Raw genomic sequence first — 27,218 nt, forward strand, 5'->3', positions numbered from 1 at the left:
CGTTGGAGAGGTTGTTTACTTATAGTCTTCACATATATGCCGACAAGCTGTCTGAACGTACAAAGCTTATCATCACACAAACCTTGTGACTCAGTCTGGCGCACCCCCAGCCCCCTTTCCCCGTTGCAGACTCCTATTTCAATAATGACCCCGCATATTCTCATTCTGTTGATGTGCGAGCGCGGCACATGTCAAAGCACTTTGTCAAATACATAGACGCCGTTAAAACACCCACGCAGACACACGACCGTGTGCTGAAAAAGAAGTATGGGAAAGTGGTGGAAAACAAACACCATCTGACAAGTTTGTGGCACATTTGGTTCAGACAGTGTGATTCCCTCTGGATCTAAGAAAGTGGTATAGCGCGGGGAGGAAGTGTGGGAGAAGAGGGCGGAGAGACGGAGAGACAGAGTGAACTCTGTCAGAGCAATTGTTCTTCCAGGTGGAAAGGTGACAAAAGAAAAGTGTGAACAGGTTCTCCATAGAGAAAGAGTGAGGGTTATAGGAAAGGATGGAGAGAGAAAGGAGATGGAGGGAAGGGAAAATGTTGCAGGAAAAGAGAGAAAAGAAAGTAGGTGTGAGGATGTTAGAGAAATCTGCTTTTGAAGGCTGTCTTAACAAAATACTTCGGTAATCCCTTCCTAACATGACCACACTGTAAAAATAAGAGGTACTTATAGGCCCTGTCTCAGGGATGCAAATATTTAACGTTAAACTCTTTCCTCTGCAATTGGGCCTCTCATCCACACAAACAACGTTTCAAGTCACTAAAACAGAGATTTTTACCGAGTACCGATTTTCAAAAACTCGGTAAAGCAAAGATTATTTCACACATGCCTTCTGTTGCTTTGTGTAAGGAGCAGGCACAGGAAACAAGAACAACACCAGTGATACCAATGATTATTCTCAAAATATTCGTCTCTGGTATTTGACAGATCGTTGATGTGCACTTTATCGCCACCTATTGGTCGGGCATGCTCGTTTGAGTGTTTGTAGTCGTTTTTGTGGTTGAGTGTGAACATTCATTGAAAAAAATGTCTGCAGTAGTGTGTAGGTTTGTTGACATCTCCCAGCAACCCTGGAAATTGAGCACAGGAGGGACACAAAGATAGAATATTGTATTTAAAAGCCAATTCACGACATAGCAGGTTCAATTTCACAGATGAGGAGATCACTTCAGGGCCAGTGTGTGGAGGATGAATGATCAAACAACCAGATAAGGCAACATACGGCATTAAAAAGGACCAAACTCTGAAAGATACCTTCTTACATTAACTTATAAATCTTCAACTTTTGCTTTTTCACAAACACAATACATAGAAACTTTCTCTCTCTTTCACTCTCCCTCTCTTGCGCTCTCTTACACACACACACACACACACACACGCACGGAATACTAAGAATTGATGATGCAAGAGTTGATTCTCCCAGCAGCAGCATCACATCAGGCAATAATGAAGGCCTGTTACACACAGTTTGCCAGTGTGGACCAAACACTCTTTCTGTTTTATCTTCCTCTCCCTCTATCACCCCCCCCCCCCCCCCCCACACACACACACACACACATACACATGCACGCACACACACATTGAATCACAAAGAGAAAAGTTTAAGTGGGTGAGTCAGACGCCGCTCTTCCCGTGTCTCGCGCACAAACACTCGCCCTGCATAGTCGAGGCGAGCAGCAGAGAGCCGCTGCCTGGTTATATGGAGGGACAGAGTGTTCTGAGTTACTGCGCGGTGCAGCCACTCTCCACGGCCGCGCCATACAGAGTCCATAAAGCATGATGGATGACCTATCATCATTTACCTCTTTGGTGACTTCTCAATGCTGTCACACTCCGCCAGGCACATGCAAGAGAGGTGAGACGCACCAAAACAGACAGGCAAGCAAAAGGCAGGGTATGACGACAGAAGCACAAAAAGGCAACGCAGACAAATTGATGTTAAAGGAGGATTAGAGGGACTGACGGAGGGAGGGGGGGGACGAGAAGGAGAGGAAAGACAGAGAGATGGATGAGGGAGCATCTTTGATGTTTGCTGGGATTAATGCGCACGCTGTCACATAGGCAAACATTTGTACACACACACACACACACACAAACGCACATGCACTCTCACAAAAGAAACGGAACCATCCCCTGTCCCTTCTCTCCTCTGATGACAGCACCCCACACACGTAGAGGCTGTATTTAGAGCATGCAAAATCTCCTGTCTCCTCCACTCTTCTCTCCTCCGCTCCTCTCCACGCCACAGCAGAGGAAGCAGGAGGAGAGGGGAGCGGGGGAGACAGAACGAGAGAGGGACAGACAGAGAGCGAGAAAAAACAACAACGAATGAACAGCAGATGTGGAGAGATGCCAGTGATAGTTTAAATGTCAAAGTGGGTGAGATGTCAACAATAGGAGCAAGAAAGTAGAAACAAAGGCAAAGTCGTGTCTGTGTGTGAGTCTGTCAGGGGAGCGTTTTGAGGCTGGAACAGTAAATAACTTCCATGAGAAGGAGTGCAGCCGGGGAGCCAGAGGGGGCACAGGGCTCAGAGGCTGTACTACAGTTGAAAGTGAGGCATTGTGATGATGCTGGATTTGAGCGCTTGTGCTATTTTAACCTCCTGAACCCGAGGCTTTCTCTCACTCACTTTATGTTTCAGCCACGTATTGTTGCTATAAACGGGCACCGCATTGATTTGGTATTGCTCTTCCGCAGGTCTCACAAGAGGCGGATTAAATGGTAAATGGTCTGTATTCCACTCTTGGTGACCACTCAAAGTGCGGTACAGTTTTGCCGTCCGTCCATTCATGCAGTGCGTCTAGGTGCAGCACTTTCTCGAATGTACATTACTCACACACTGCTGGCACAGCCGTCAGGAGCATTTTGGGTTCAGCGCCGTGCACAAGGACTCTTCACCAGGAATGAAGGAGATGGGGATCAAACCGCTGACCTTTACTCAGCGGACGACCTGCTCTACCTCACGTCCAAAAACATAATATCACCATTTATGTAGGTGGCAGAAAAAGCCAGCCTCCAGATGTCTGTCGTGTAGGTCAAGATAAAAAGAAAGACCTAAAGTTAGACCCTATCTTCTGTTCATGCATATCAGTCATTTTGTTAGACCTTCCCTCAACCTGAGATAACGTTATTATGTGCTATCTTCTCAGACTTATTATTTAGAGCCATAGCTGTTTTTAGATGTTTGTGAATCATATATGTAGGGTAGGTCCGCTGTTAGGCCCATTGACGTCAGTTTCATCAAGTGTTAAAACAGATGAACCAGAATCGGACTCTGAATCTAAACCAAAGTGGCAACAATTATAGATCAACAAAATAATTGTTAACCGGGTCTACCAGGAAAATGACTGCATGTGTGAAAATAAATGTTTTTTGTGGCTCTGGAGGAAGCTGAGTAAAGTGAGTGAGTGTCGTCATGGGCTGAGAACTCTCTTCTGCAGGCAGGCCTGAAGCTATATTATCAGGTTCTAGGTGAACACACACGAGGCTCTGACCAAACTGTTGGCGGTCGGGTTGCATGTGGGTGATGTAGGTGCCAGAAAGAAACATGCAATACATAGAAAATGATAGTGTCTTTGGATGTGCAGCATTCATTGTTTATTTTTAAAAACATGTCCAGAACCTACAATAGTGTGATGCGATGATAAATCTGTGACATACTCATTTAATTTGCTCTTGGAAAAAACGACCGCAATTTGTGTGTTGACTGAAATGCTACTACACACACTACTAATGTGCTCGGCCAAACTAACCACCAGAAGCAACAAATTAATAATTAAGAGAGGCGGTGGACTAGTGGCAGAAACTTGGACTATGGGCAGAAAAGGTTTCTGGTTTGATCTGTCCAAAAATCCAAGAGGATTCTCCCTACCCTGTCTAGTGCCCCTGAGCAAGGCACCTTACTCCCCCAACATCTGCTCCCCGGGCGCCGTACATGGTCGCTCACTGCTCTGTGTGTCCTGCACCAGATGGGTTAAAAGCAGAAGTTAAATTTCCCTACCTGCATCAGGGTGTCTGTGCATGTGTTTGGGATAAATAAATGTATCTTAATCTTAATCTTAATCTTAAAAAGGCTGACATTAGCAGGACGTCAAGCTGAATATTGTGAAACGAGTTCCCCCAATCAAACCCCTCACACAAAGTTACATACAAGTTCTATTCAAAACAGTCTTGGATACCTAAAATGAAAACTATATTTGAAGGCAATTTGTGTGTTAGTACTTGAGTATTCAAGGCGTTAATCTGGGTTGTGGCTGATCACAGCGACTTAACTTAAATTGAACCCAGGATTTTCATCTGATTTTAAAAGAAAAAGTCCCGACATTGTTGCCGTGGCAGAGGACAATGGAAGAAAAGTGTTTCCAGTGGACCTCTTGCTTTCGTTCAAACAGAAAGATAGCATGAGAGAAAAAGAGAGAGAGGGGAGGTGGTGTGTGTGTGTGTGTGTGTGAGGGGGGGGACTACATCTCTGGACAGTGCCTATTGATCGCCACCCAGCACACATCACCACAACTTTCACAAATTGCTATTGAGAAGTGACCTGTAATGCAATTACTGGCCAATCCGGGGCCTTGGCTGCCATCAATTATTAAAAGCTGCCTGAGTCGCGGCCCGCTATCCAGCCTCAGATGGTGCGTTGTGTCATTATCACATCCCCCGGCCACCAGCTCGCCAGCTGCTATAGCCGGGCCGGGAACAAGATTTGCGAGCGCCACTTCCCGCTCTGTCGAACATATCAGATAATACGGGCCAAATGAAGAAATTGAAATCTCTGTGTTATATATTCCGAAGGCTCCAGCGAAGGTGAGGACGGTGAAGGTCACAAAATAAAGTGGATTGTGGCTTTTCTTGGAATGAGAATTGTATTTACAGAAGAATAAAGCCCCCTTTGTAAAAAGTGAGCGGTTAGTTTGTGCTTTATAGAAACTTTGAGAAGTAGAAAAACAACATTAATATTGCAGCGAGACTCACCGCTGGGCCCGACTTTTAAAAAAACGTTCATTCCAGCATACCAAAGCATTGGCTACTGTTTCTACCTCTAACCTGCTCCGTCTCACTGTCTTCTAATCATTGCCTATATATTCCCTCTTTGCTACACTGTTAGCTGTTCTGTAATCACTTATACATTCCTCGAGTAGTTTCTGCCATCAGGGTTATGATGAAAGAAGACAGAGAAAACAGCAATGCAAGCATCGCATGATAATTGCCCTTTGCTTTGAACTGACACAATCATTTTTCTTTTAGTTGTTCTCATTATAAAAAGCCCTTGTTCAAACTGGGCTTGTGATTTTTTTTCCTCCGCGGTCATTGTGAAATAATTTATTTGCTATATAGCATAAGACAAAAGAACAATTTTATAATACCGCTACCAGAGAGGCAGCATTGCAGAAAGCAACTTCAACATCATCATCCATTTTAGAACACTTGAGCAGTTTTATTCCAAATTTCTACAAAAACCAATTTGGAAAAAAGTTCATTGCTTCTATAAAGTATCTTAAGGAAACTTCCAATAAAATCATTTGCGTTTGGGATGTGAGAAACTAATCTCACACTGGCAGTTTGTCCAAATTGAACGCTCCATTTGAAAAACTGGAAAAAGTCTGATTAATAGAAAGATCTTGAGAGAAATATAGAAAGATACAGCAGCTACCAGAGCCTGAGGAAAAAGAATGAAATCACTGAATGAAAATGTTATCTGGTGTTTCAAAGCCTCGGCCCCGTCCCGCACTGACAACCGAGGGAGAGACATGGGAGTAGAGCACGAGTAGTCAAGCTGCACTAATGCATGACAGAAAGAAAAGGTATACAGTACGGACCATAATATTCTCCAACGATCAATAAAACACCGCTCTAATATATAAATTATATTGTAGGTGTGACTGATTTATTGCATTTTATTGTTTTCAGTTATCTGTTCTCTGTTCCTCGACATTTAATGTGCATGGTAAATTAACTGAACAGGCTACAATAAAAAGATCAGACAACACCGCACTTACTGTTGTGGGAAGGCGAGCTGCACTGTATGTGTGTGTGGAGCTTAAGGGCATGAAAAAGATAAGGCTATATAGCAGTGTGACATACAGCTATTCACAAAGAAGAAAGAGAAAAAAGCTCGGACTGGCAGGATATTTCAAAGCAGCAGGAGTCGGGCAGACTCAATACAGCAGCGGCAGCGGGAGGTAAAACTATGACAATGACAGAATGACTACCACAACCAGCTTATGGGGATGCTTAAATCTGTGAAGTATTCGCATGACCAGGGCTGAAGCCAGGCGCACACTGGTAAGGATGCTATTAAAGCCTTTTTTTTTGGGCGGAGAAATAGCTCCAGCTGCAGCGGCCCATGCCTACGTCCTTTCCCGAGTGACAGTCAAAGGCCGTTTTCACATAATAATGTCTGGGGACTCGGGTCAGAACAATGTCGGGAGTTGCCCTTTCACACTCGGAGCACACAACCGGGGATTCGCGTTCTCACCTACTGGAAATACAACGTGTGGTTATAAGGCGTGGGGCAGTGCCTCGAGCCGCACGGGAGAAATGATTGAAATGTCATCAACTCGCTAACTCGCTTGCTGTGAATCCAATCACATTCTATTCAATCGTATGTTACAAATGCGTTTGTGCTCGAGAGCTGGCGGGTTCAAGTCCATTTAATGCCCGTTCCAACGGATTTGGACATTTGCACTGACACACGCTGCTCCGCCAGGATATGTCTAGATCCAGGGTTTGCAGCGCATGTGTGAAAGCAGCCATGGCCACTGTCTTCTTTATTCCAGTAAGGAGATGCAGGGCTTTCAGGGTTCATTCATCCATCGATCCATCCATTGGATAGTCAGGTCAACTTATAGAGACAAACAACCGTTCTCATTCATATTCACACTTACGGGCAATTAAGAGTCTTCAATTAACTTCACACCAACCTGCATGTGTTTGGGCTGTGGAAGAGGGCTGGAATCAATGATTTCTCAAAGAAAAAGTTTCTGTCAAATATCTTTTTTTTTTTTTATAAAAGTGCAAAAAAAAACCACTTCCCTGGAAGGACTTGAATGTGTCTCCTTCCATGCTGGATGTTACATGGAGGAGTCCTGAATTGCCAGTAGTGACATTAACACTTGTAAATGCTCAGTGAAGTGTGATACTCAGGATGAGGACTCATCGGTGCATTGTAGGGTTGTACTTTTGTCGATCAATATAAACTCAAGGCAAGGACAAGTTGATTTCAGACTGTGACAATAACTTGAGCCAGCATGAGATGCTGAAAGGAGCTGTAGCACCTCTGTAGTTCCTGTAGCGAGGACATGCTTTTTAGAGAGAACACCAACAAGTTTTGGATCACCCAATAATGGCACTTAACAGAGGTGTTTTGAATTGCTCAGACAGTTCAATCCATTCGTTTAAAGAGCATCTCACACTTTTTCTGACTTTTTGCAGAGGACTCTTCAGTCAGCAACAATTTGAAGTGCATTTTTCAGAAGGGCATATGGAATGTGTTATGGTGTTATATGAATCCCAACTTGACTTGACACATGTCCAAATAGAGAGTGATGACAGGTCATGTTACTAGAATTGTTATGTTTGTATAGTAACACTGGGGAGTCCTGGACAAAACTCCAAGCTCTCCTTTTTTTGAATGAGATCGACATCAAAAATGGGTTACTGCAGTGACACGGCATGTTCTGCAATATCACTTTGTAGCATTGAGGTGTGTAATTTCACATTTGGATCATCACTTCATTGACCCAGCGGGGGGGCGTGCACCGCTTCTGAAGTTAGTTGGATTACTGGACTAAAGGGAACGGCTGCCTCCCGACAGATGAACCTTTCACTTTTGTACAATCTGCTCAAACTCCACATGGCGATTTATAGATGGTGTGTAGGCTGTGATAATCTTTATAATAATTGTGGCAGCATTCATGTGTCACACCGTATGGCCTAAAGTATGGAGACATCCACACATTAAACCCATACGTAATCTCATAAACGGGGCCTCCTTATGAAAATGGGGATCTGTATTTTATGATTTGCCAGATGGTTCATATTGAATGTTGTTGCTGTCTAGTATCTTGTAAAATTATGGGCATTATGACGGAAATAACAAAGTCCTTATCGCTGCTCATTCAATTGGATGTTCTTGTGACTCACGAGTATAGTCAAACCTTGTGCATTTCCGTAGAGATATGTATCCTTTCCTTACACAATTCAAGGGTCAAAGGGCAGAGGGTGTTGTACATGGGTTTTGGAAAGTTACTTCATTAGTCAGACACAGGCCCCCAATTCGGCCATTGGAAATGTTTCTAGGCAGGGTTCAACAATCCAACAAGGACTCGCTTACTGCTAGAAGCCCACATGCAGCGGACACCATGTGGCTCAAAGCATCAATCAATCACTTAAACAATTCAACCCAAACCCTGGACTGCTATAATAGCCTCCATTCCTCTTCTAGGAAGGATTTCCACAAGACGTTTGGACTCAGCTGCAGGGAATTGCTCCCATTCAGCCTCAAGAGCATTAGTGAGACAGGGCTCAGTTGCTGCAGGATAAAAAAACTGGCTGTTATTTCTGTTAGTTGGTTGGGTTGAGGTACAGGCTCTGTGTTGTCTTGTCAAGAGTGTCCAACACCAAACTGGTGAAACCAATTTTATGGACCTGGCTTAGCCGAGCTAAAGGAGCCAGATCTTCACTGGTGACAGCCAGTCTTTTGTCATTGTTCCAAAATGTCACTGCCCCTAGTTATTATTCCAAAGATAAACAAAGTCCCTCCTGTCCCCAAACAACAGATTTATGGCTGGACATTTACATGTACATTGGGAATGACCTGCACTATTTGTGGTTAGTCATTTTGAAAATAGCAGCAGCCAATTGGGAAAGTAACACTTGGCCAATCAATGGTGTAACTTCATCACTTAATCAGGGAGACACTCTCTTTTCTGGGGCTGTTCTTGGTTTGCAGTCAAGAAAGAAAAGTCAACCAATGAGCTGTTTCAGGAAAGAAACAGCATCATAAGTTCTGGCTCAGTTCAAAGAGCAATAATTCTCATCACTAGTTTAAAACATAATTGGCTGCTGCAGCATTCAGATGTCCCATGAATTGAACTGAATTTGCGTTTAACTCTGAATTTATTACAAACACTACTTTCAGAAAGTCTCTCTGGTTTCCTACTGTCTGTTGTGGAGACTCATTTGAATTTTTATGACCTGCCAGGACTCAGGCAGCATACTGCCTCTCCTAAAAGCTTTGCTCCCGTTTTGGACATTGGATAATGTTTATTCTTTTGTTGCACCGGCTACTGAGAGTGCCCGCTAGTTTCTGCTGTTAGGCATGTAAGAGTGAAATAAGCTGCTAAATAGGTGTATGAGTTTACAAAAAATCTGTGTTTTTTGGTGAAGCCTTTCGATACTTGCCTGTGCATCCTGTCAGCGGATGTGGATTCATTAACCGGTCCTTGATATGTGGCCAAACGTTTTTAGTTTTTTTCCCAGTAAGGGTGATAAGGATAGTTGAAGAGGTGATGGCGTGGGGAGAAAAAGGGGACGTTCCAGCCGGAGGGCCCGCAGCATCGTTCATGTGGACGTGCAGCCACGCCTGCTGCACACTGCACCACTAATCTTAATCTATAAAAAGTAGTGAAATATTGTACTTGCACGCTTACGGGAAACAAATCATAACCGAGCACCGCTGCAACCCCCCCCCCCCCCCCCCCCAAATATCTCTTGACCCACTTCACCTGGGGAGCCTGGCAGTTATCGACCAATAAGGGCAACTTATTGAGAAAAAGCTGCCATGAAACTGGGTCGCAGGAGCCAATCAATGACATGGATTTCTCGCCCTGGCATTATCTCAACCGAGGGGGGGATGAAAAAAGAAACACAAGACACAAATCAGTCAGTATGGAGGCACCCGACTATACCTCTCCTCCCACTCCCGCGATCCACCCACTCTCTCCAACCTGCCTCCATCAGCCCCTTCCTCTTTCCTCCCTCCTGCTATTCATTTGCCTTCCCGTCTTTTCTGGTGTTTGTTTGCCCCAGGGCTGAAAACTCGGTGTGTGTATATGGGCTCCATTATCTTAGTGTGTGTTTGTGTGTATGTGTGTGTGGGAAAGCGCTCTGAAATGACGCATTGATTCACAGTGTTCTATATTTTCTCATCTGGCTCACTATTACAGTGCGAGTCAATCGACGCTGTATTTCTCTCTCTCTCTCACTCGCTGCCTTCTTCTGTTTTGCTTTCTCTGTATTTCTCTCTCTCTCTCTCTCCCTCTCTCTCTCTCTCTCTCTCTCTGAGTATCACAGTATCAGGTAGTTGAATGGAAGTGTTTACGAGGACTGTTGTATTTCTGCTGCGAAGAGTAGGGTTTGGAGTGTTGGGTGCATGTGTTGTATTTATATGCATTACTTTTTCAAAAAACCTGAAATATTCTGCTCAGGACTCAATAGTGCATGTCCTTTTGTGCACTGTGTGGGGGTTTATGGTTGTAGGGAGGCCCGTACTGTATATCTGACAGTGTGTTTGAGTGAATGCCAGATCAGGTTTTTATTTATTATTTTTCTTTGCACGTGAAAGTATATGTGTGCGGGAGGATGTGCTGGTGGGTATTTGCCCCCTGTGCTAGCTCAACTCTGCAGCTCCACCCTGCGACCCGCACGTACACCCACAGCCACACACACGTGCACACACGAAAACACATCCACCCACATGTAAGGATTTTTGCCAGAATCAATAGAAGCTTTTTTAATGCCTCTCACTGTAGTAGGAGTCTGTAACTGGAGCGCGGGATCACAAATACAGCAGCCAGGGACATGACGTTTGGGACGCGCCCCATTTTTGGCTTGTCTCACATAGCATCTCCTCAAAAAAAAACACCCACACTAAATTGATCAGCTCAGTTGTGTACTTCAAATCCAGAAGCTGCTTCACTTGTGATAACTTGCATTTAATCTACTTTCCTCATGCTTGTTTTCTTTCCTGTAAATCCTATTGAACTTTTTAGCTTGACCAGCATTCTAAAGTGCTGCCGTTGATTGAACACAACACCTAAGAAGAAATTAAATGAATGAGTTTAAAAACATCTCCTGCCCACCACTGTGCTGTTAACCCAGAAACGTTGGCTACACCTTATTTATAAACACTCATGCAGGCCCAGTGAGATTGGTGTTGCAAGAATGAGTGCATCTCCAAAATAAGCTTTAAAAACAAACATTTACAAACTGAAATGTCTCACACGGAGGCTCCGACACTGGTAGGAGCTAAAGTGGGTTCAAGCGGATCAGCTTTATCTGTGCGCACGGCAGCTAGCTGCATGGAACCTTTCCAAAAAGGCAAACGCGAACACAAAGGAGCGGGGAGTTGCAGATGAAGCATTTATTTTTGTACGCGATGCCGGTGCTTGTGTGACATCTAGTGGCGGTGAGTATCGTATATGAAACCCTCAGATCGCGATCAGGAACAAAAAGACACGATCGAGACACTTAATCATTTTAACTGAGCCCTTGGTCTTTTTCACCCACAGATTTCATTGAGAGTGACTCTTGCTTAACGGGCAAATAAACCCTCGAGGCCCTGGACCTGTGCGGAGAAGATCTGCTCATTCATCCATCTATTGAATGAATGTTCTGGCCTTGTATGGGTTTATCATTCAAACGTATCTCTTGGCTGTGTTCATTGTGAGTTTCAGTGCCAGTCCGGTTGATTTAATTACGCCTAACGTTTATTTATTTTCTATCAGCCTAATCCTGTGTACCTGTAGCTTCTAACACCGTGATGGAACGAGGGATGGGAAAACAATTTGTCGCCTATCAGGAGTAGGTCAATGTCAGTGTCACTTTAACATCAGTGTTTTTGCTTTGCCGCTTGTTTACCCAAAGTCTCTCCTGACGCTGCACTCGCTCAGTTGCGTACACACAGACACTCGCATACACACGAGGCAGCCCTCAGTACTTTGTCGAAGAACCACCAACAGCCTGCAGCGATGCTTACAGGGCCTTTCCACAAGGAAGCCAAATCCCCTCTTCTCTCGGCTCACCTGGCAGCGAAAGAAAAAAGGATGGCAGGAAACTTTTTAAATGTGAGGGGGTTTGGGAGCAACTTTGACGATAAAAAGCGCATCAGGACGTGAAGTGAAGGGGAAAGAAGCTTTAAGGGGAAAAAAGGGATTTCATTTGCAGGCTTTTTGGTTGTGTTGGCCTGTGAGTGTGGGGGGGGGGGGGGGGGGAGACTGAAAGATGCAGAGAAAAGGGGAGGCGGAAAAAAAGCGGAGGGGAGAGGGTGTAGTCGTGTGCTATAAAACGTCCCACTGCCTTTCCCAGGGCCAAGTCCTCGCTCTTTTTCTAGAGGACTCATTTATTCTGTTTTGCTGGCTTTTACCTCCACCGGCAACACAAGGCGGTCTCCTGGTCTGCCTCTCCGAGCGCACGGCTTCAGGGTTTGTTGAGCACCTAGGACTGTCCTGTGGCATTACTTCTGTTGACTTAACACTCAACATCGATCAAATGCAAACTTGAGACCGTCCTCCACAGGCAAAGGCATTGCTAATTAGGATTTCCCTCTAAAACAATGTTGATCGCAAGTGACTGATTCAATTTGTTTGCTGTTGATGCATTACTGTGTGGCATGTTCAGCTAAATACAGTCCCTCTCCCCTGAAGAGGCAATGACAGAATCCTTAAAGAGGTTGCTTTTGTGCCCATATATTTTGGTCTGTGTCAAACAATGGCAGCAAAGGCAAAAAACATCAATCGGCAGCACATTTTGTGTGAACACGAAATCGCATTCTGGTTTTGGCCAAATATACTCACTCTTTCTCTCTCTCACTCTCTCTCTCTCTCTCTTTCTGACTAATATGCCACTGGGAAGTGAAAAAAAAAAAGGAAAGCACGGATCCCCACTCCTCCGCTCTTCTCGGCTGCACGTCTGTGATGTCATAATCACTCACATCAAAGGCTGTGCGCTCAACACGGCGACTGTCAGCTTCCCTGGAGGCGTCATTAAAAACGAACAGAGCAAACTGAGCCAGGCCTGACAGAGACGCATCAAAACTTCCTAACACGCATACATGCGCAGGCGGGCTGGGGCGCCACGTTTATGTGCCCGCGCAAGCACGGATGCGTGTGCATTCAGGTGCTTGCAGACCTTAAGAACACGATTGCAAGAATGCATGCACACACACACACACACACACAAATATCTAATCATTCAATTATGTGTACACGCAAGAAAATGCTCACGATGCATATAATCCCTTGCACACAAATATCAACTCACGCACACGATAGCTGACAATCAAATATCTGCTGCTCCTCTACGACAGTGTCACAGCTCCCTCGATTCTAGCATACATGAACCGGAGCTGAGCATTACAACGAGACACGCTTTGCATCCAGCTGCATCGTACATGTGAGGACGTGTTGTCGAGATGGAACATTCACGATGCACACTCATGTTGCTGCCAGGCCGGGGCACAACACAGAGCGTGCACATAAATGTACAAATAGCCCACATCCACCCGCCCACCCACTTTTCATCCCTCTCTTGTCTATCTCTCGCACACTTGCCCACACACATGGATGCTCACACACACACACACACACACACACACACACACACACACACACACACAGTGAGAGAGAAGGAGAAAGAGGCACACACTCATTTACACAAACTGGAGGAAGGCCTATAAATAGTATGCCTATGATGTGATGCTGTGTGTGGTTTCTCCCTATGGGTTTGTGTGTGTGACTGTCAAAGTGAAGAGAGAGAGAGTGTGTGTGTGGGGGGGCAGTGAAAGGGGTTTGTGGAGTGGTGACGGTGGGGGGTGGAAGAGGAGGGATATTTAAGAGAAAGAGCTGTGCTCTTCCAACATGACAGGAATGGTGAAGACGGTGGGTCCCCATTGATTTGAAATGAATATAATGCATTATACTGTATTTTAAAAATGAAACCTGCATCTGCAATGTGTTTCTGTAAGATCCCGCTTTTGGGTCGACGTGGCTTTCGTCGTGTACAACTTACCCCTGGCAGGGTCTTCTGCTCGTGCAATGCATTCTGGGCTTTCAGGGCCGACTCTCTGGCACAGTAGGTGAGGAAGGCACAGCCTGAAATACAGCGAGAGGGAGAGATAATTATTTGATGGGAACTGGGGACAGAGAAGCAGAGACAGCCGTGGGAGGGGGCTGCACCAATCATCAGCGAACAGCCAAAAGACTACACACACACACGCACACACACACACAAGCACACACGCCTGCAGCCACAGCTCTGACACTCTGTCTACATGGTCGCACAGGGAATTTGCTTGTGTTTGTGAGTGTGCGCCTGTGAGTGTTCGTGCACGACGAACAGCATTTCAGCAACTGAATAAACGGAATATTCCTGTGTATACAAACATGATCCATACACATGCAGAGACAGAAATGGACGTGGGACCAAAAAAAAATAAAAAGTCATGGCGCTTTGGAGATCTGCTGCGTGAGAGCCACTGCCCAGAAAACCCATCGCATCTGAGAGCGCCTCCTCTCTGGCAGTCTGAAATTGTAGTTATCCATTTGTCCATCGCACGCCTTCGGCTGCTGTGACAGGGATAGACATTTCCCTGACAGCTTCTCCCTCTCTCTCTCGTTCTCTCGCACCCCTCCCTCCCCGCGCCACCCTTCATTTCTCCGTCTCTCTGCTCCATATGTTCCAAGACTACCCACAATCCCCGGTTTTGTTAGCACCTGGGCTGACATGTGGGGGTGGAAAGGAAGATGGAGACGCAGGAGGCACGGAAGAAGAAGAAGAAGGAGAAGGAGAAGACGAGGGAGCCGTGGGGAACGTGTAAGCCGTTACCTCGCCACCCTCTGTTGACAGCGAGGCGCGCGCCACTGTCAGAGAGCTGACAAACTGTCAATCTGCAGATCAAGGCTAATGATTCATGTGTTTGACAGTTTAATAAAACACTTACAAATACAATTGCACAATAGGCGGCGGCGACGTGAATCGGTTTCGGGCAAAACATTTCTCCTCGCACTAAATATGCAGGTGTTGTGCTTCCAAGCTCTGATCCAGACTGTAGACATCCTCTTAATGAAAAAAAAAGCGTTCATTTAAATAGAATTCAATTAAATTCGATGGAAGAAGAAAAAGTCGTGCAGAGGGGATGATTAGTGTCTGCGTTTGCACAATGACAACAATATTAACAGGCGTTTGAAGTGTTTGAAAAAGAGCTCTGTTCCTGAACAATAGAGTCGACAGAAACATCACATTTTGGGAACTACAGAAGTCTGCATTGAAGACATTGATAAACTGTTCCCTGCTGCCGTGCACCTCGCGCCAGACACAAAAGAACCACAGAACATCAAGGACTGAATATTAGATGATTATCATAGACCCCTCCCCCCAAAAATACAAACAACGCAGTTTATAAAAAGCGCGCACCCCCCCACCCCCCCCACCCTCCTGCAGCTCTACCCAGTTTCACTTTGTTCTTTTTTTTTTGCATTCCGGGGGCTGTTTATTGTTGAGGGGCAGCACCACGCACTGTATGTAGAAGCAGCGTGCGTCTCATCCTCTTGGCTCCGTGTCTTTAACCCGGGGTCGTCCTGATGGCGGGACGCTGGGGAGCTCCGCCTGTTGGTGTTTTTAATTAACGGGCCTCTCTCTCATTAGGCGAAGTGGGAGCTGGCCGCTGACAGCTTGGCTTCCTCCTCATCCTCTACGGGCCTGTCGTGTTAACGCTACATGCCGGGCACCGTCCCACAGGAAGCACACACGAGCCTCCGATTCACACGCCCGACACTCACTCGCAAGATTGCAGCCTCGGCACCCACTACATCCAATATATCCAGGGGTCCAGGATAACTGCGGAAACCACCGCTAAGTCAGATATTCTGATATAGAACACGTCCATGAAATACTCACTGACAGCATATTTTATTAGTTTTTCGAGAACATCCATTCTTGCTTGTAGCATCTGAAGCATGATTTAACATTGCTGTTGCAAAATGTAGGCCCTGGCAGCACTTGGTTAAGGTTAGAGAAAGTCTGAGGAAACTAGAGGACACAAACACACCAAACCAGAGGCCGTGCTGTTTTAAGTTATCTTTACCGACATTGTTTTCGCTTGTTTCCCTTTACACCCACCATCCAACCAACTAGCCCCTTATGTACTGATTACGTGCACAAAAACCAGGCACTTCCTTCTCTTGTGAAATGTGCACAATGGTGCCAGGAAATGTAATCCAGGCAGCGATTACATTTTATATTTCATATATTTACAAGACACAGTGATTCTGGTATCGTTGATCATTACACTTACAGGGTCTTAATTCTCATTTCCTCAGATCCAAATGTAAACTGCTCTCGTTTGAGAAGCAGCAGTTCTACTTTTCAACCCTCTAGCCATCATTTATTTATTTGTCAGCTATTTATACTCCACTGCTCATTTACTAATTTCCGTGCACTCATGGTTCATGAACATGATGTTAGGCTGTTACAGCTGAGGTCATACTGTTGACCTCCAGGTTTCGAGTGCTGACCATGCAGTTCAGCTAGTGACCTTTGTTAGATGTTATTCCCCATCTTCCCCTTTCCTCATTTCATGTCAGCTCTATACTGCATACAATCGGGCAAAAACCCATAGGAAAATACTTTAGAAGTATAGCAAGTATACACTGGTGATTTGTACTTATTGTGACAATAAATAAACTCAAGATTGGTAAAGTAAATATATCAAATCATCAACTATAATATATCTATTATATATATTTCCCCCTATCATATTTTGATCAATTTTTTTATTAGCTGGGCTCTTAAATGAAGTCACATTTTCTGAAAAGGTACTCTCAATGGCAAACTCTTCTTTAAATCAAGCAATACATTATGTATTTTACTTTTTCATACATATCTATATATGTCAATTATTGTTGCGACTAATCCATGTACAGCTCACTTAATATTTTGCAGTCACGTAGAGCCTGATCACACCTCGTACCTGAAGCTCACATTTGGTATTGAAACAAAATGTCAACTGCGTCACTCCCGGGGTAAGTTGGGGCCCACCGTCAACGCGTTAGGGAAACTACATCTAGCAGAGGAAGATGATCAAGTCAGAGATTCTCATAGTGAACAAGGTCAAAGCTCTATGGTCTAACACAGCTGTGGTTTAAATGAGGCCTGGTGACAGTTGGCGGGATTCACCGCTGCAGCTCGTGTCTTTCTCCTTCTTCCACGGGCACGTATTCATAGTCTCCACCATTCCATTGCTGCTTTCTTTCATCCTCTCTCTTCTTCTTTCCCATATACCCCCTTCTCTCTCTCTCTCTCTCTCTCTCTCTCTGTCCCATACTCTTTTTCTGTTTCTCCACCCCCCCCTCTCACCTTCTTTCTGTCTCTCTCCCTCTCTCTCTCGGTGGGTGTGTGTCCCTTTAGGGTGTCTGCAGTGGTTGAGATAAGAAGCGAGTGTAGGACACAGGGGGATGGTGTTCACAGAAGCTAGGGTGATCTTATCTACTTTCTCTCCCTGTCTCACGGAGCATCCCTCGCTGTTCTGTTGCTTTTCCTCTTCCGCTATTCTCCTCCCCCTTTCTTTTTGCTCCCTTGCCCTTCTCTCGCTCTCCCTCGCTCCCCTCTCCTCGCTCCCACAGATCCCCTCTGCACTGCTGTTGATTTGAATTTGAAGTGATGGGAAACCAAATTGGCAGCATTGACAGCAGAAACAAACAGCTTATCTCTCTCTCCTGGGCCAATATGGGTCTTAGTCAGATACTAGAGCTGCTGCCAGCATCTGACTTGTAACAATGATGATAAATTGAACGTTTGTTGACTGCCACTTTCTGTGTGTGTTTGTATGCGAGAGAGTGTGTGTCTGTGTGAGGCCGTGTTAGCATCTACATCAATCGCCATGACGCTGCAACCAGAGAGTGGTTTTAACGTCATGGCTGAATGGTGTGGTTCAGATATTTTAGCTTTGGTTGGCCGAGATAGAATTTAGACCATTGGACATTAACAAGGATTTTACAGCTATTTGAGCTTTTCTTTGATTTTCAAACCGACAATATTTTATTTGCCAATGGGGGAAAGCAAAATAAGACGGACATAGAACACTGGCCTAAAGTTTCTAAGTTTATATGGCTAACACATTATTAGCAGTTGCCTTTTTATATGTCTGGCAGATACGGAACAATCTTAGTTTTCATTTGAAGTCATGCTTGCGTCCACCGAGCGAAGGTAAGATATTCACTGCATTAAGCTATGGCTTTGTTCCCCACCAACTGTGGACACTTTGGAAAGTACCTGTGCCAGTAGCTCCAGAGGAAAGCTTGTTGCTAACTTTCTCTATCAAACTTTTGTACGTTTTCAAGATCTTTCACTAAAAACATGATATTTGCATTTATTTTGAGCTATGACCAATCCAACTTAAAAAAAAAACTACGAGTAACATTCACCCATTGGCTTGACCAGTCATACAGCGTTTCTATATGACCATTCACTCATACACTGATGCTACATCAGGGAAATTTGGGGTTCATTATCTTGCCCCAAGGCCACTTAGAAATGCGGACTGGAGGAGACTGGGATCACACAACTGACCTTCTGATTAGTGGACAGAGCAACAGCCAAACATCCTGATGAGAGCAGCAGAATCAAAATTGAGCAGTAAATTGACCAAATACCAAAATTACAAGTGGAAAGATGCTGAAATACTAACACAGCACTTAGTGGAAGTGCAGAGTCTGCTGAGTCACAGTGAGTCTGTGACCTTTCTTTGTGTCTTTTATTGTCAATATGTAAAAAATACTGACTATTTTATACCATTGTGATGATGATGTTTTACCACATGTAGCTATTTGTTTAATCAATAACTAAAACCTGTCTATCATACTTTATATAATTCAGGCTTCTATTGCTTGAAGACAATATAATTTAATGATATTTAGTCCCACCATTATCACAGAGTGTAAATTCTTCCTCAAGTCATTAAAACTCCAATTCCCAGAACCCTCACGTGGACCATGACAAGGGACTTCAGTGCTGTAGATGTGGATCTGGATGGGGACACTCCTATTTCCAAGTTTTACTTTGAAACTAATAATAATTCCACTAAAAGTGAAACTACAAACACATTGCAGCGCTACTGGACACATGAAACAGTTTTTACTAGCATGTATTGCCTGATGCCACCCACGACTAGAAAGCTTGGGGACAATGTTATTGCACAAAATTCTCTAATTATCTTGTGCCTATTAATTCAGGGATTGTATAAGGCTGACATAAAAAGTCCCCCCCCCCTCTCTCCATCCTTTTTATTGCCAGCCAGACGGAGAGATACTCCCAGTGATCATTTAAATATTTCAGAACATCTTGGTAAGAGCCTAAAAAGAGTCAATAGCATTAAAAAGCTTTATCCACAGCGCAGCTGAAACTCCACGCTGCACCGCCCTGGAACTCTGCCTCGAAAAACTTTGGCGTGAAACTTTGTTTGAGGCTGTAAAATCTCAGTCAGTCAATAGAAATCTCCACGTCGCCCCCTTCCCACAGTTCTGTTAACACTTATCTCCGCCTGAAAGGGGTTCACCGAGGACAGCTATGCTCAGTAAACAGAGGAATGTTTTTTTTGCTCCTTTTTAAAAGATTGACCTTAAGACAAGAACACTCTAACTGGATTTTTGTGAGTGCTATAAGGCTTAGATAACACTCCACTACTCAACCTTAAAATTGGCCAGAATAAAGAGGAAGATACTTAAATTATTTTGCATGTAAAACCTTGGTCTTTTATTTATATGGTGAAAACAAGTATCATCGAGTGCGGAGAGGACTACTAATAAGTGCTGTTTCAACAGAGTTTCTAAATCAAGAATGATATGGTTGCCCTTGCACTCAGTATGAGCCGTTTGATTGGTACCATTCGCTTCATGTCTCATTCAAAACACCAAATAAAAGTTGATAGTAGAGAAAATACAGACAAATATGTTCTCTACAGCTGTTTTTCTCCTATTCAATATTTCCCCACATGTTGTACAAACACAACACCAACGTGTTCATTAAACACCTTAATGAATATAGTGCTTTTACTCATATTTATAATGAAACAGTTTGGATGGCTTCGAGTTAAATCTAGTTTCAAAGTAATACAAGAAAAAACAGACAAGCCCTGGCACTTGTGGTTCTGAGAGGAATCCTAATCGCTCATATCCTCTTCACCTTTGCTGACCTTTCAGATCATTACTCACAATGGAAAAAAGAGACAGAGGATAGAAGCTATTTTAGGGGACACGGCCAAGGTCTCCAGGAACGCTCCAACTTTCTCCCCGGGATCATCTTAAAATCTTTAATTGGCAGCTGTAAACCCTGATTAAATAAAAAAGCACTTTAAAGCCCACAATACGAGCTCGGAGATCAGCACTGTACTGTGTGTGTTTGAACAAAAATTCTTAATTTACTGTTCAGAGGCCACATCAAGCTTCTTTTTTTTTTCATTGTGTAAAACAGGCCTTAAAAATTCAGGAGCTGTTACAGGGACTAATGAACGCTGGTCTTGAGTATGATATTATTTCAGCGGCGTGAGGCAGAACTAAGGGGCAGTGTTATGAAAGAAGAGGTGAATTCATTTATAATGGAGTATAATAGCAGTCCCAGCTCTCCTATAGGCAACTATACGCAGATCTACTCCTTCTCCTCAGGGTAACAAGAAGAATGTGTAATATAGAAACGTGCACTACGAAAGCCATTGAGGAAAAAGACAGATCAAATGTTAATAACCATGTGATGGATGAAACTCAAAGGGGCCGCACGACTGTACCTCTTGCTTTCTTTTGTTTCTTACCTCATCCTTAAAAGCAGGAGCAGGGCAAAGTAATTTAGAAGAATTGAGGTCACAGTTGTTACTAAATTACTTTCAGGGATGAAGCTCGTAAACTATCAAGTTATTTGAAGGCTTCTATTCAGCAGCACAGGGAAAATAATTAATTGCCAAAAAATTGACAAAAAAGATGTGGCCTACTACTTTGGGATTAAAAATGATGAAACATACAACACTTTTTAAAAGATTTCTATATGTATATTTAACTGAAAACTTTTACTAGATCTGCAAATTGTAGTACTGCAAATGCATGCTAAATATATTTATAAAAAAAAACTTTGTTTTAATATCAATCCTTTGATGGTTCTGTCAACGTTACAATTATTAAAAGAATATTATAAAAAAATATTTTTTATGACAAAAAATTTGCAGGAAAGAAAACTTTCAAATTGTATTCGCGTGCGTGCATACATACATACATATGTGTGTGTGTGTGTGTGAGTGTGTGAGAGAAAGAGTGTGTGAGTCTCTGAAGATAACAAGTCCCATCTCTCGCCCTGTTTCCCAGAGTGGCCGTCTCTAAGCTGTGCTAATCGATTGGCGAAGGAGGAAAAAGGGCCAGCTTTAATGTGTTGCATGTGAAGGATTTACTGGAGAGCAGAGCCACTGAATCAATGGAGTAGAAAATGCATCATTAAGACAGTGTCACCCCCCCCCATCCGAACACACACATAAACACACACACACCCCTTCAAACCTACCACCAACACCCCAATACCATCGAAGGTCGGGAGAGGATACACACTCCAACACTTATATACACACACACACATACACACACACACAGACACACTTGTACACACATACATAAACTAGGTTTCCATGCGATATAAGCATGAGCTCTCATGCTACAAAGTAAGACAACTTTCTAGACAACACACAAGTCTATAACATATTTATACAAATTGTGATTCAATTCCCAAACACACACGCACACAAGGACCAATCACCTCACTCTCATCCCTCCTCAGCCATTTTGACCCAAATTCATCTTTCAAAGATTTAAATTATTAAATGTGTTTTTGGAGCACTTTTATGCCCACATTACAACAGTCCTGCGAGTTTCGGACCTTAACAGTGGAAAAAGCTCTGAAACTGTGTTTAGACAAACTTAGGCCATCACAGGAATTGAAAACTCTCCTGTGAAAACTAGACTACACACTTAACGGCTGAATGGATCACTTGGGTGATTTGGTTTACCCTCATATACATCAGGACTTTGAAAGACAGGATATACCAGCCCAGTAAACAAAAGAATTACATCTATGTCAGACAATTCTACACCTTAAGACTTAGAGTGTGTCCAATGTAAACAATTCCGAAAGTTATCTGCCTTATGAGTGAGTTATACTTATGATCTCTAATATTATAATTGTTGTGGTTCAAATCGCGGTTTGACAAAGGGCCTTTCTGTGAGCAGTTTGCATGTTCTCAGGGTGACTGTGGGGGTTTTCCCTGGGTTATCCAGCTTCCTTCAACAGTCCAAGAACATGTTAGTTGGGTTCAGGTTCATTGGAGACAACTGAACAAACACTTTTTTGAATGGTCTTGGAAACTTCGCTGCGAATAGTTTAGCTGATGGTATATGAATTGTATTTTGTTTTCTGAATGTTGAAAGAGTGTAGAATGCACTTTCGTATCGATGGATTTATAGATGGATAGATAGATAATTGAAAAGATAGATAAATAAATGGATAAATTGATAAATGGATAGATATAAGAGAAGCTCTTGGCTAAGCCGATTAATCAAAAATCTGCATGTAGATAATCATGTATAACTAAGAAGTCAAAGTGCTTTCCTTCTGTCATGGGAGTGGTCCCATGTCTGGTCCCCCTGGTGAAACACTTACAGGATAAACACTCCCATTAATATTCCTCTGTGCACCTCTCCCCTCCCCTCCACTCCCCTCTCTTCTCCTTTCCTCTCCCTGTCCTATTATCCGGCCTCGGCGGACATCCCGTCCTGTCCCGTCCGCCTTGCCAACCTGCAAGATGGAGATGAGAGGACGATCCAAACGCAGAAGGGGGAACATGAATCATTACACTTCCTGTTGTTGCATGCTGTCCGGGGAAGGAAGAGAGAGGACGCCCCCGGGGCTCCGATTGATTCCGGAGACTTAATTGGGTTTATTAGCCAAGATGTTGGGCCCCGCGAGGAGGCTCCCAGAGGCCACCTCCCCCACCCCCCCACCCCATTCCCACTCTTCTGAAGGAGAAAGGCTGCGTAATTGTTTTCCCTCCATCTTCTGTGTCATTGTCAGATGGGTCCTGCGGGATTATTAGCAACCCCAGGTCCCTCAATAATTCATCCAGAGCTATTTATACACAGATGGAGAGTCCTCTAAAGTCTCCCCCAGTGAGCTTATCTGACGCTTAGACAGACAGACAGTGAGAGAGAAGGCGATAGAGAGGAACAGTCCTACAAAGGGAAAAAGCAAGAGACGGAAAGACAGAGAGAAAATAGGAGAGACTTACAAAGACAGTAAGAAGGATGGAGGGAGGCGATCACAAAAACAAATGAGAGAGAGAGAGAAAGAGAGAGAGAGAGAGAGACGCGCTTAAGGTAGACACAATGACGATGTTTCTGGTGTGCCTTGAGTTTCAAGGTGAAACTCTCATCTGCTTTGTCAAAGTGAACAAAAGCACCGTCCCGGGAATAGCACACCCTCACACAACACACATTAATGGCTTTTAATCCCCCCCCCCCCTTTTACCTCCATTTAACACAATTAAGATGTTTGCAAAGCAAACATGGACCAGTAGTCGCTATAAGAAGGACAGATGAAAGACGTTCACGGATTTTCATATGCAAAGTAGACACACTAGACATCCGTCCTTCCTAACGTGGCAACGTGTTACAAGACCAACAAAAAACAGCAGCCAGCCATTTCTCAAACCACCTAATAATTCACTAACATAACATTAATACATTAGCATATTAACATTAGCGTGTTAAGTCGCTTCTAATCCCAAACAGATAGCGATAGGGCTGCACCTGCATGCTTTTAACCGCCTTGGAGATACCTGTGTCTTTCCGCCTCCAAGTCGAGGAGACATTTTGTTGTCGTCCAACTAATGAAACCTTTGGCGCATACAGTTGATTTTCAAAGTCCTCTCGTTGGCGCTCCAACCACAGATAATTATATATATTCATCCCCTTTGGCAGTCACTTTTATCCAGCTCATTTAGAAAGCTTGGCATCCTCTTGGACAAATTGGAACATTGAAAGGCAGATTGGAGTGATAGTTTTTACATTTTGCATTGATGGCACATTAATCAGGACAACTATAGCCATGGGAAAAGATTTGCTTAAACGCCCAGTGAAAAGCCGGCCATTTGTCTGTTGCAAATAGTATCACAAAAGTTATGTCATTACTGAAATGCATTCTTTCTGCCCGTAGAACAGTCTTACGCTGTAAATCCATTATGGACTAAAGCATGGGAGCTAAGCGCGAGAAAATAACTGCCAATACATTTACAGAATGTATAATAAATCTCAAGAAAATGCCGTTATATTCAGCCCAAAAGTTTTTTTTTTTAAAGCTCCAAGTCTGTAACTACTCATTATCTTCTGAACTAAAATCTCAGTTTTTAAATAGAAACGTGGCTGTGCATAATTGTCACTAAATTAATGACTTATGCCATATTTCATCTTTGGTGCTGTGGTTTAAAAAAAAAGGCTCATTCAAGTGTGAACATTCAGATTTAAATAAAAAACTGTTATAATTACGGCACTTTTGGAAAATAAAATTGGAAAGCAGTTTCCTAATTTTCTACTGAGGCTTTGTGAAATGGACTTCTGTTGGCTTGGGGTAGAACCCCTGCCAAATTAATTGCTATTGCTCAATGTGTCCTCATGGTATTGATGAAGGATCCATAGAGGAATACACAGTTTTCTCTCTTTTTCTGTCACACACACACTCCACTAAGCTTATCAACTGGCCAATGATGACACACACACGCACACACACACACACACACACACACACACACACACACAGACACAGACACAGACAAACATACACAAACACACACACACACACACAGACTTCTCCGTCTCTATCTTTAAACCCCGCGAAATCATTCCCCACCAAGTGAAGCGGGGTATGTATAGGTTTGGCCAGGATTCCCATCTCCTGTTCTGTGATTAAAGGAGCAAACTAATAGGCTCTGTCTCGTTGGGAACCTGCATGAGGCTGGGAGAGACCTCAGAAGCCATTAAAGTGCAAATCTGTAATAATTTGCTGAAGGCTTTCTGTCCAGATCGTTCCCTGGGCTTATTTGTGCATTGAGGTAGCACTTTGAATATCCAGAGCACAAGCCAAGCTGAGGCCACTGGCTGGTCGGCCAAGTTAGTCTACCAGAGGGCACGCTCAACATTCACTCAGGGCTGTATTTACTTTACAAGAAACCATGGTGCAGACCTGTGCTGGGCGTTTTTTTTCATTTAATCTGTGCCCACAATCTGTGCAGAATTAGAGCCTGATTCACGAATGCGGCAGCTAATCATGCAATAAGCAACTATTGACTGGATCTCTGAATAAAACAGGTCTTATAAAACACAGAAAGGTGCAGATAATGGTCATGTAAAACATTTGTATAAATGTTATGTAAATAAATGTAAATGGAATTAAGCAATCAGACCCTGCCTTTGTTTGCTGTTGGCTACTGGTCTCCTTTTGGTTCAATATAATGTTCTAACTGAATAGAATAAAAATGTGTCCTTACCTCCTCCGTTGTGTGTTAGTGAACCCGCGGATCTGACTAAATCCAGCAGAATATCCACTCTTCTATTTTATGTCACGTTTTGCAAACATCTCCATCAACTCCCTAAAACACATCTTTTGGATCAGCTTTCCTCGTGGAGGGATGGCAGCTGACAAGAACACTCTGCTCACTGCCTTAGTTGTGAATCTATATGTGCTCCTCTTGCTGCTATTAAATGGTTGGCTTCGTTGGAAAAATGTCACACCCTGTTCACAAGTCAAGGTATTCCAACATGTGTCTGCTCAAGCTGCCAGGCTGTTGATCGAAAAAGTTTTTGACTGTAAAACTGTTTTTAGGTCAGATTTCAATCTTAAGACACGTTCTATTTGCTTATACATAGAGAAATACTCAAGAGGCAACTTCATTGATTACTCTGCTTGTTGTACATCACGTGATAGAAGACTTTAAAATGATCTCCCAACAGTCTTGGATTCAAGAAAAGAGTCCACATGCTTGACTGATTGGAGCTGTCTTAAAAATAAAAGGAATAAAATGAGGCTTTGTTTCTGTGTGAGGCCAAACTCAGAACCTTCAGTATCACGCAAAATGGATTAAGGATATTATTCCTCTTAGCTGCTACCTATGAATGTCATACCAAACATTGAGACAACGCAGGAGGCAACATAAGGAGAAAAAATAAATCCACACACACCAATTTGACAAATATATGGTAAGAACTGTCCTATTTACATGTTTTCAGAGACGTTGGTAATACGTAGGGCACTTGCTTATTTACCCCCAGTGATGGCTGGGAGCTGCAGGGGTTTAATTCTGCTCCGATTTCCCAGGAAGGTCATTCTCCTTCTCGGGCCATGATGGCCACGGCGTAGTGCTTAAATCTGGCTAAACGCAGCCTATAAATTACAGCAGAGGACGGAGGGGTCAGAGCCTGGCATGGAACTGGGCCAGAAGCTATCAATCTGCTGGGGCCAGCGAGGGCGACATCTGTCTCTGGGACTCCCTCACTCTTTTTACTTCTCACTCGGTCGGTCGTTTTGCCTCCCTGCTTTTCAGCCTTTGCGTCTCGGCCTCTCTTTCCCCTCTTCCTTCTGCTCAGTCGGTTCCTGTCATTGAACAATCTCTCTGTGCCTCCATTTTTAGTCTGCACCTGTCTTAACAATCTCTGCTCTCGTTCTTTTATATCTCCCTGCCTCTTGATATTCTTCCTTTGTCTTTGTGTGCCACCCCCCGCCCGAACTCTCTTCCACGGATCTCCCTTGCCTCTTTTCACGCATTCTCTTACATCATCCGTGTTTCAACATCCCCTCTAATTCTCTTTCTCCCTCTCCCTCTCCCCCTCTCTCTCTGTGTCTTGAGCTCCTTGTCGTTTTACGCACTCTTGCACCATCTCCCTCTGCAGCGATATGTTTTGGTCTATCTGCTCTCCAACCAGCAGGATAGGATAAAGCTTTGTTGTACTTTCTCTCAGTGTGATCCCAATATGATTTGAATGGTAATATCTGAAAGCAAAATACACTGACCTACACAGTTTTTGGGAGAAGGAAATTGGAACAGCGTGAACCCCACAGGGGTGTGCAGAAACAAATATAAAGTTTGAGAAATCTAAAGCTGATCAGTTGCCTCGTGTCTTTGGGAACTTGTCCAACTA

The 27,218-nt window shown here is 43.8% G+C and overlaps 1 protein-coding gene across 1 annotated transcript in view; it reads right to left on the minus strand.

The window, feature by feature from the left end:
* Positions 1-27,218, minus strand: part of celf4 (CUGBP, Elav-like family member 4) — an 85,360-nt gene that overhangs the window by 49,557 nt on the left and 8,585 nt on the right. Inside the window, exon 2 of the mRNA XM_062398046.1 lies at positions 14,017-14,099. Within this exon, the coding sequence (XP_062254030.1) occupies positions 14,017-14,099 (83 nt within the window). The remainder of the gene's footprint in view (positions 1-14,016; positions 14,100-27,218) is intronic.

This window comes from Platichthys flesus, chromosome 2, assembly GCF_949316205.1.
Source record: "Platichthys flesus chromosome 2, fPlaFle2.1, whole genome shotgun sequence".
Taxonomy (NCBI): Eukaryota; Metazoa; Chordata; class Actinopteri; order Pleuronectiformes; family Pleuronectidae; genus Platichthys; species Platichthys flesus.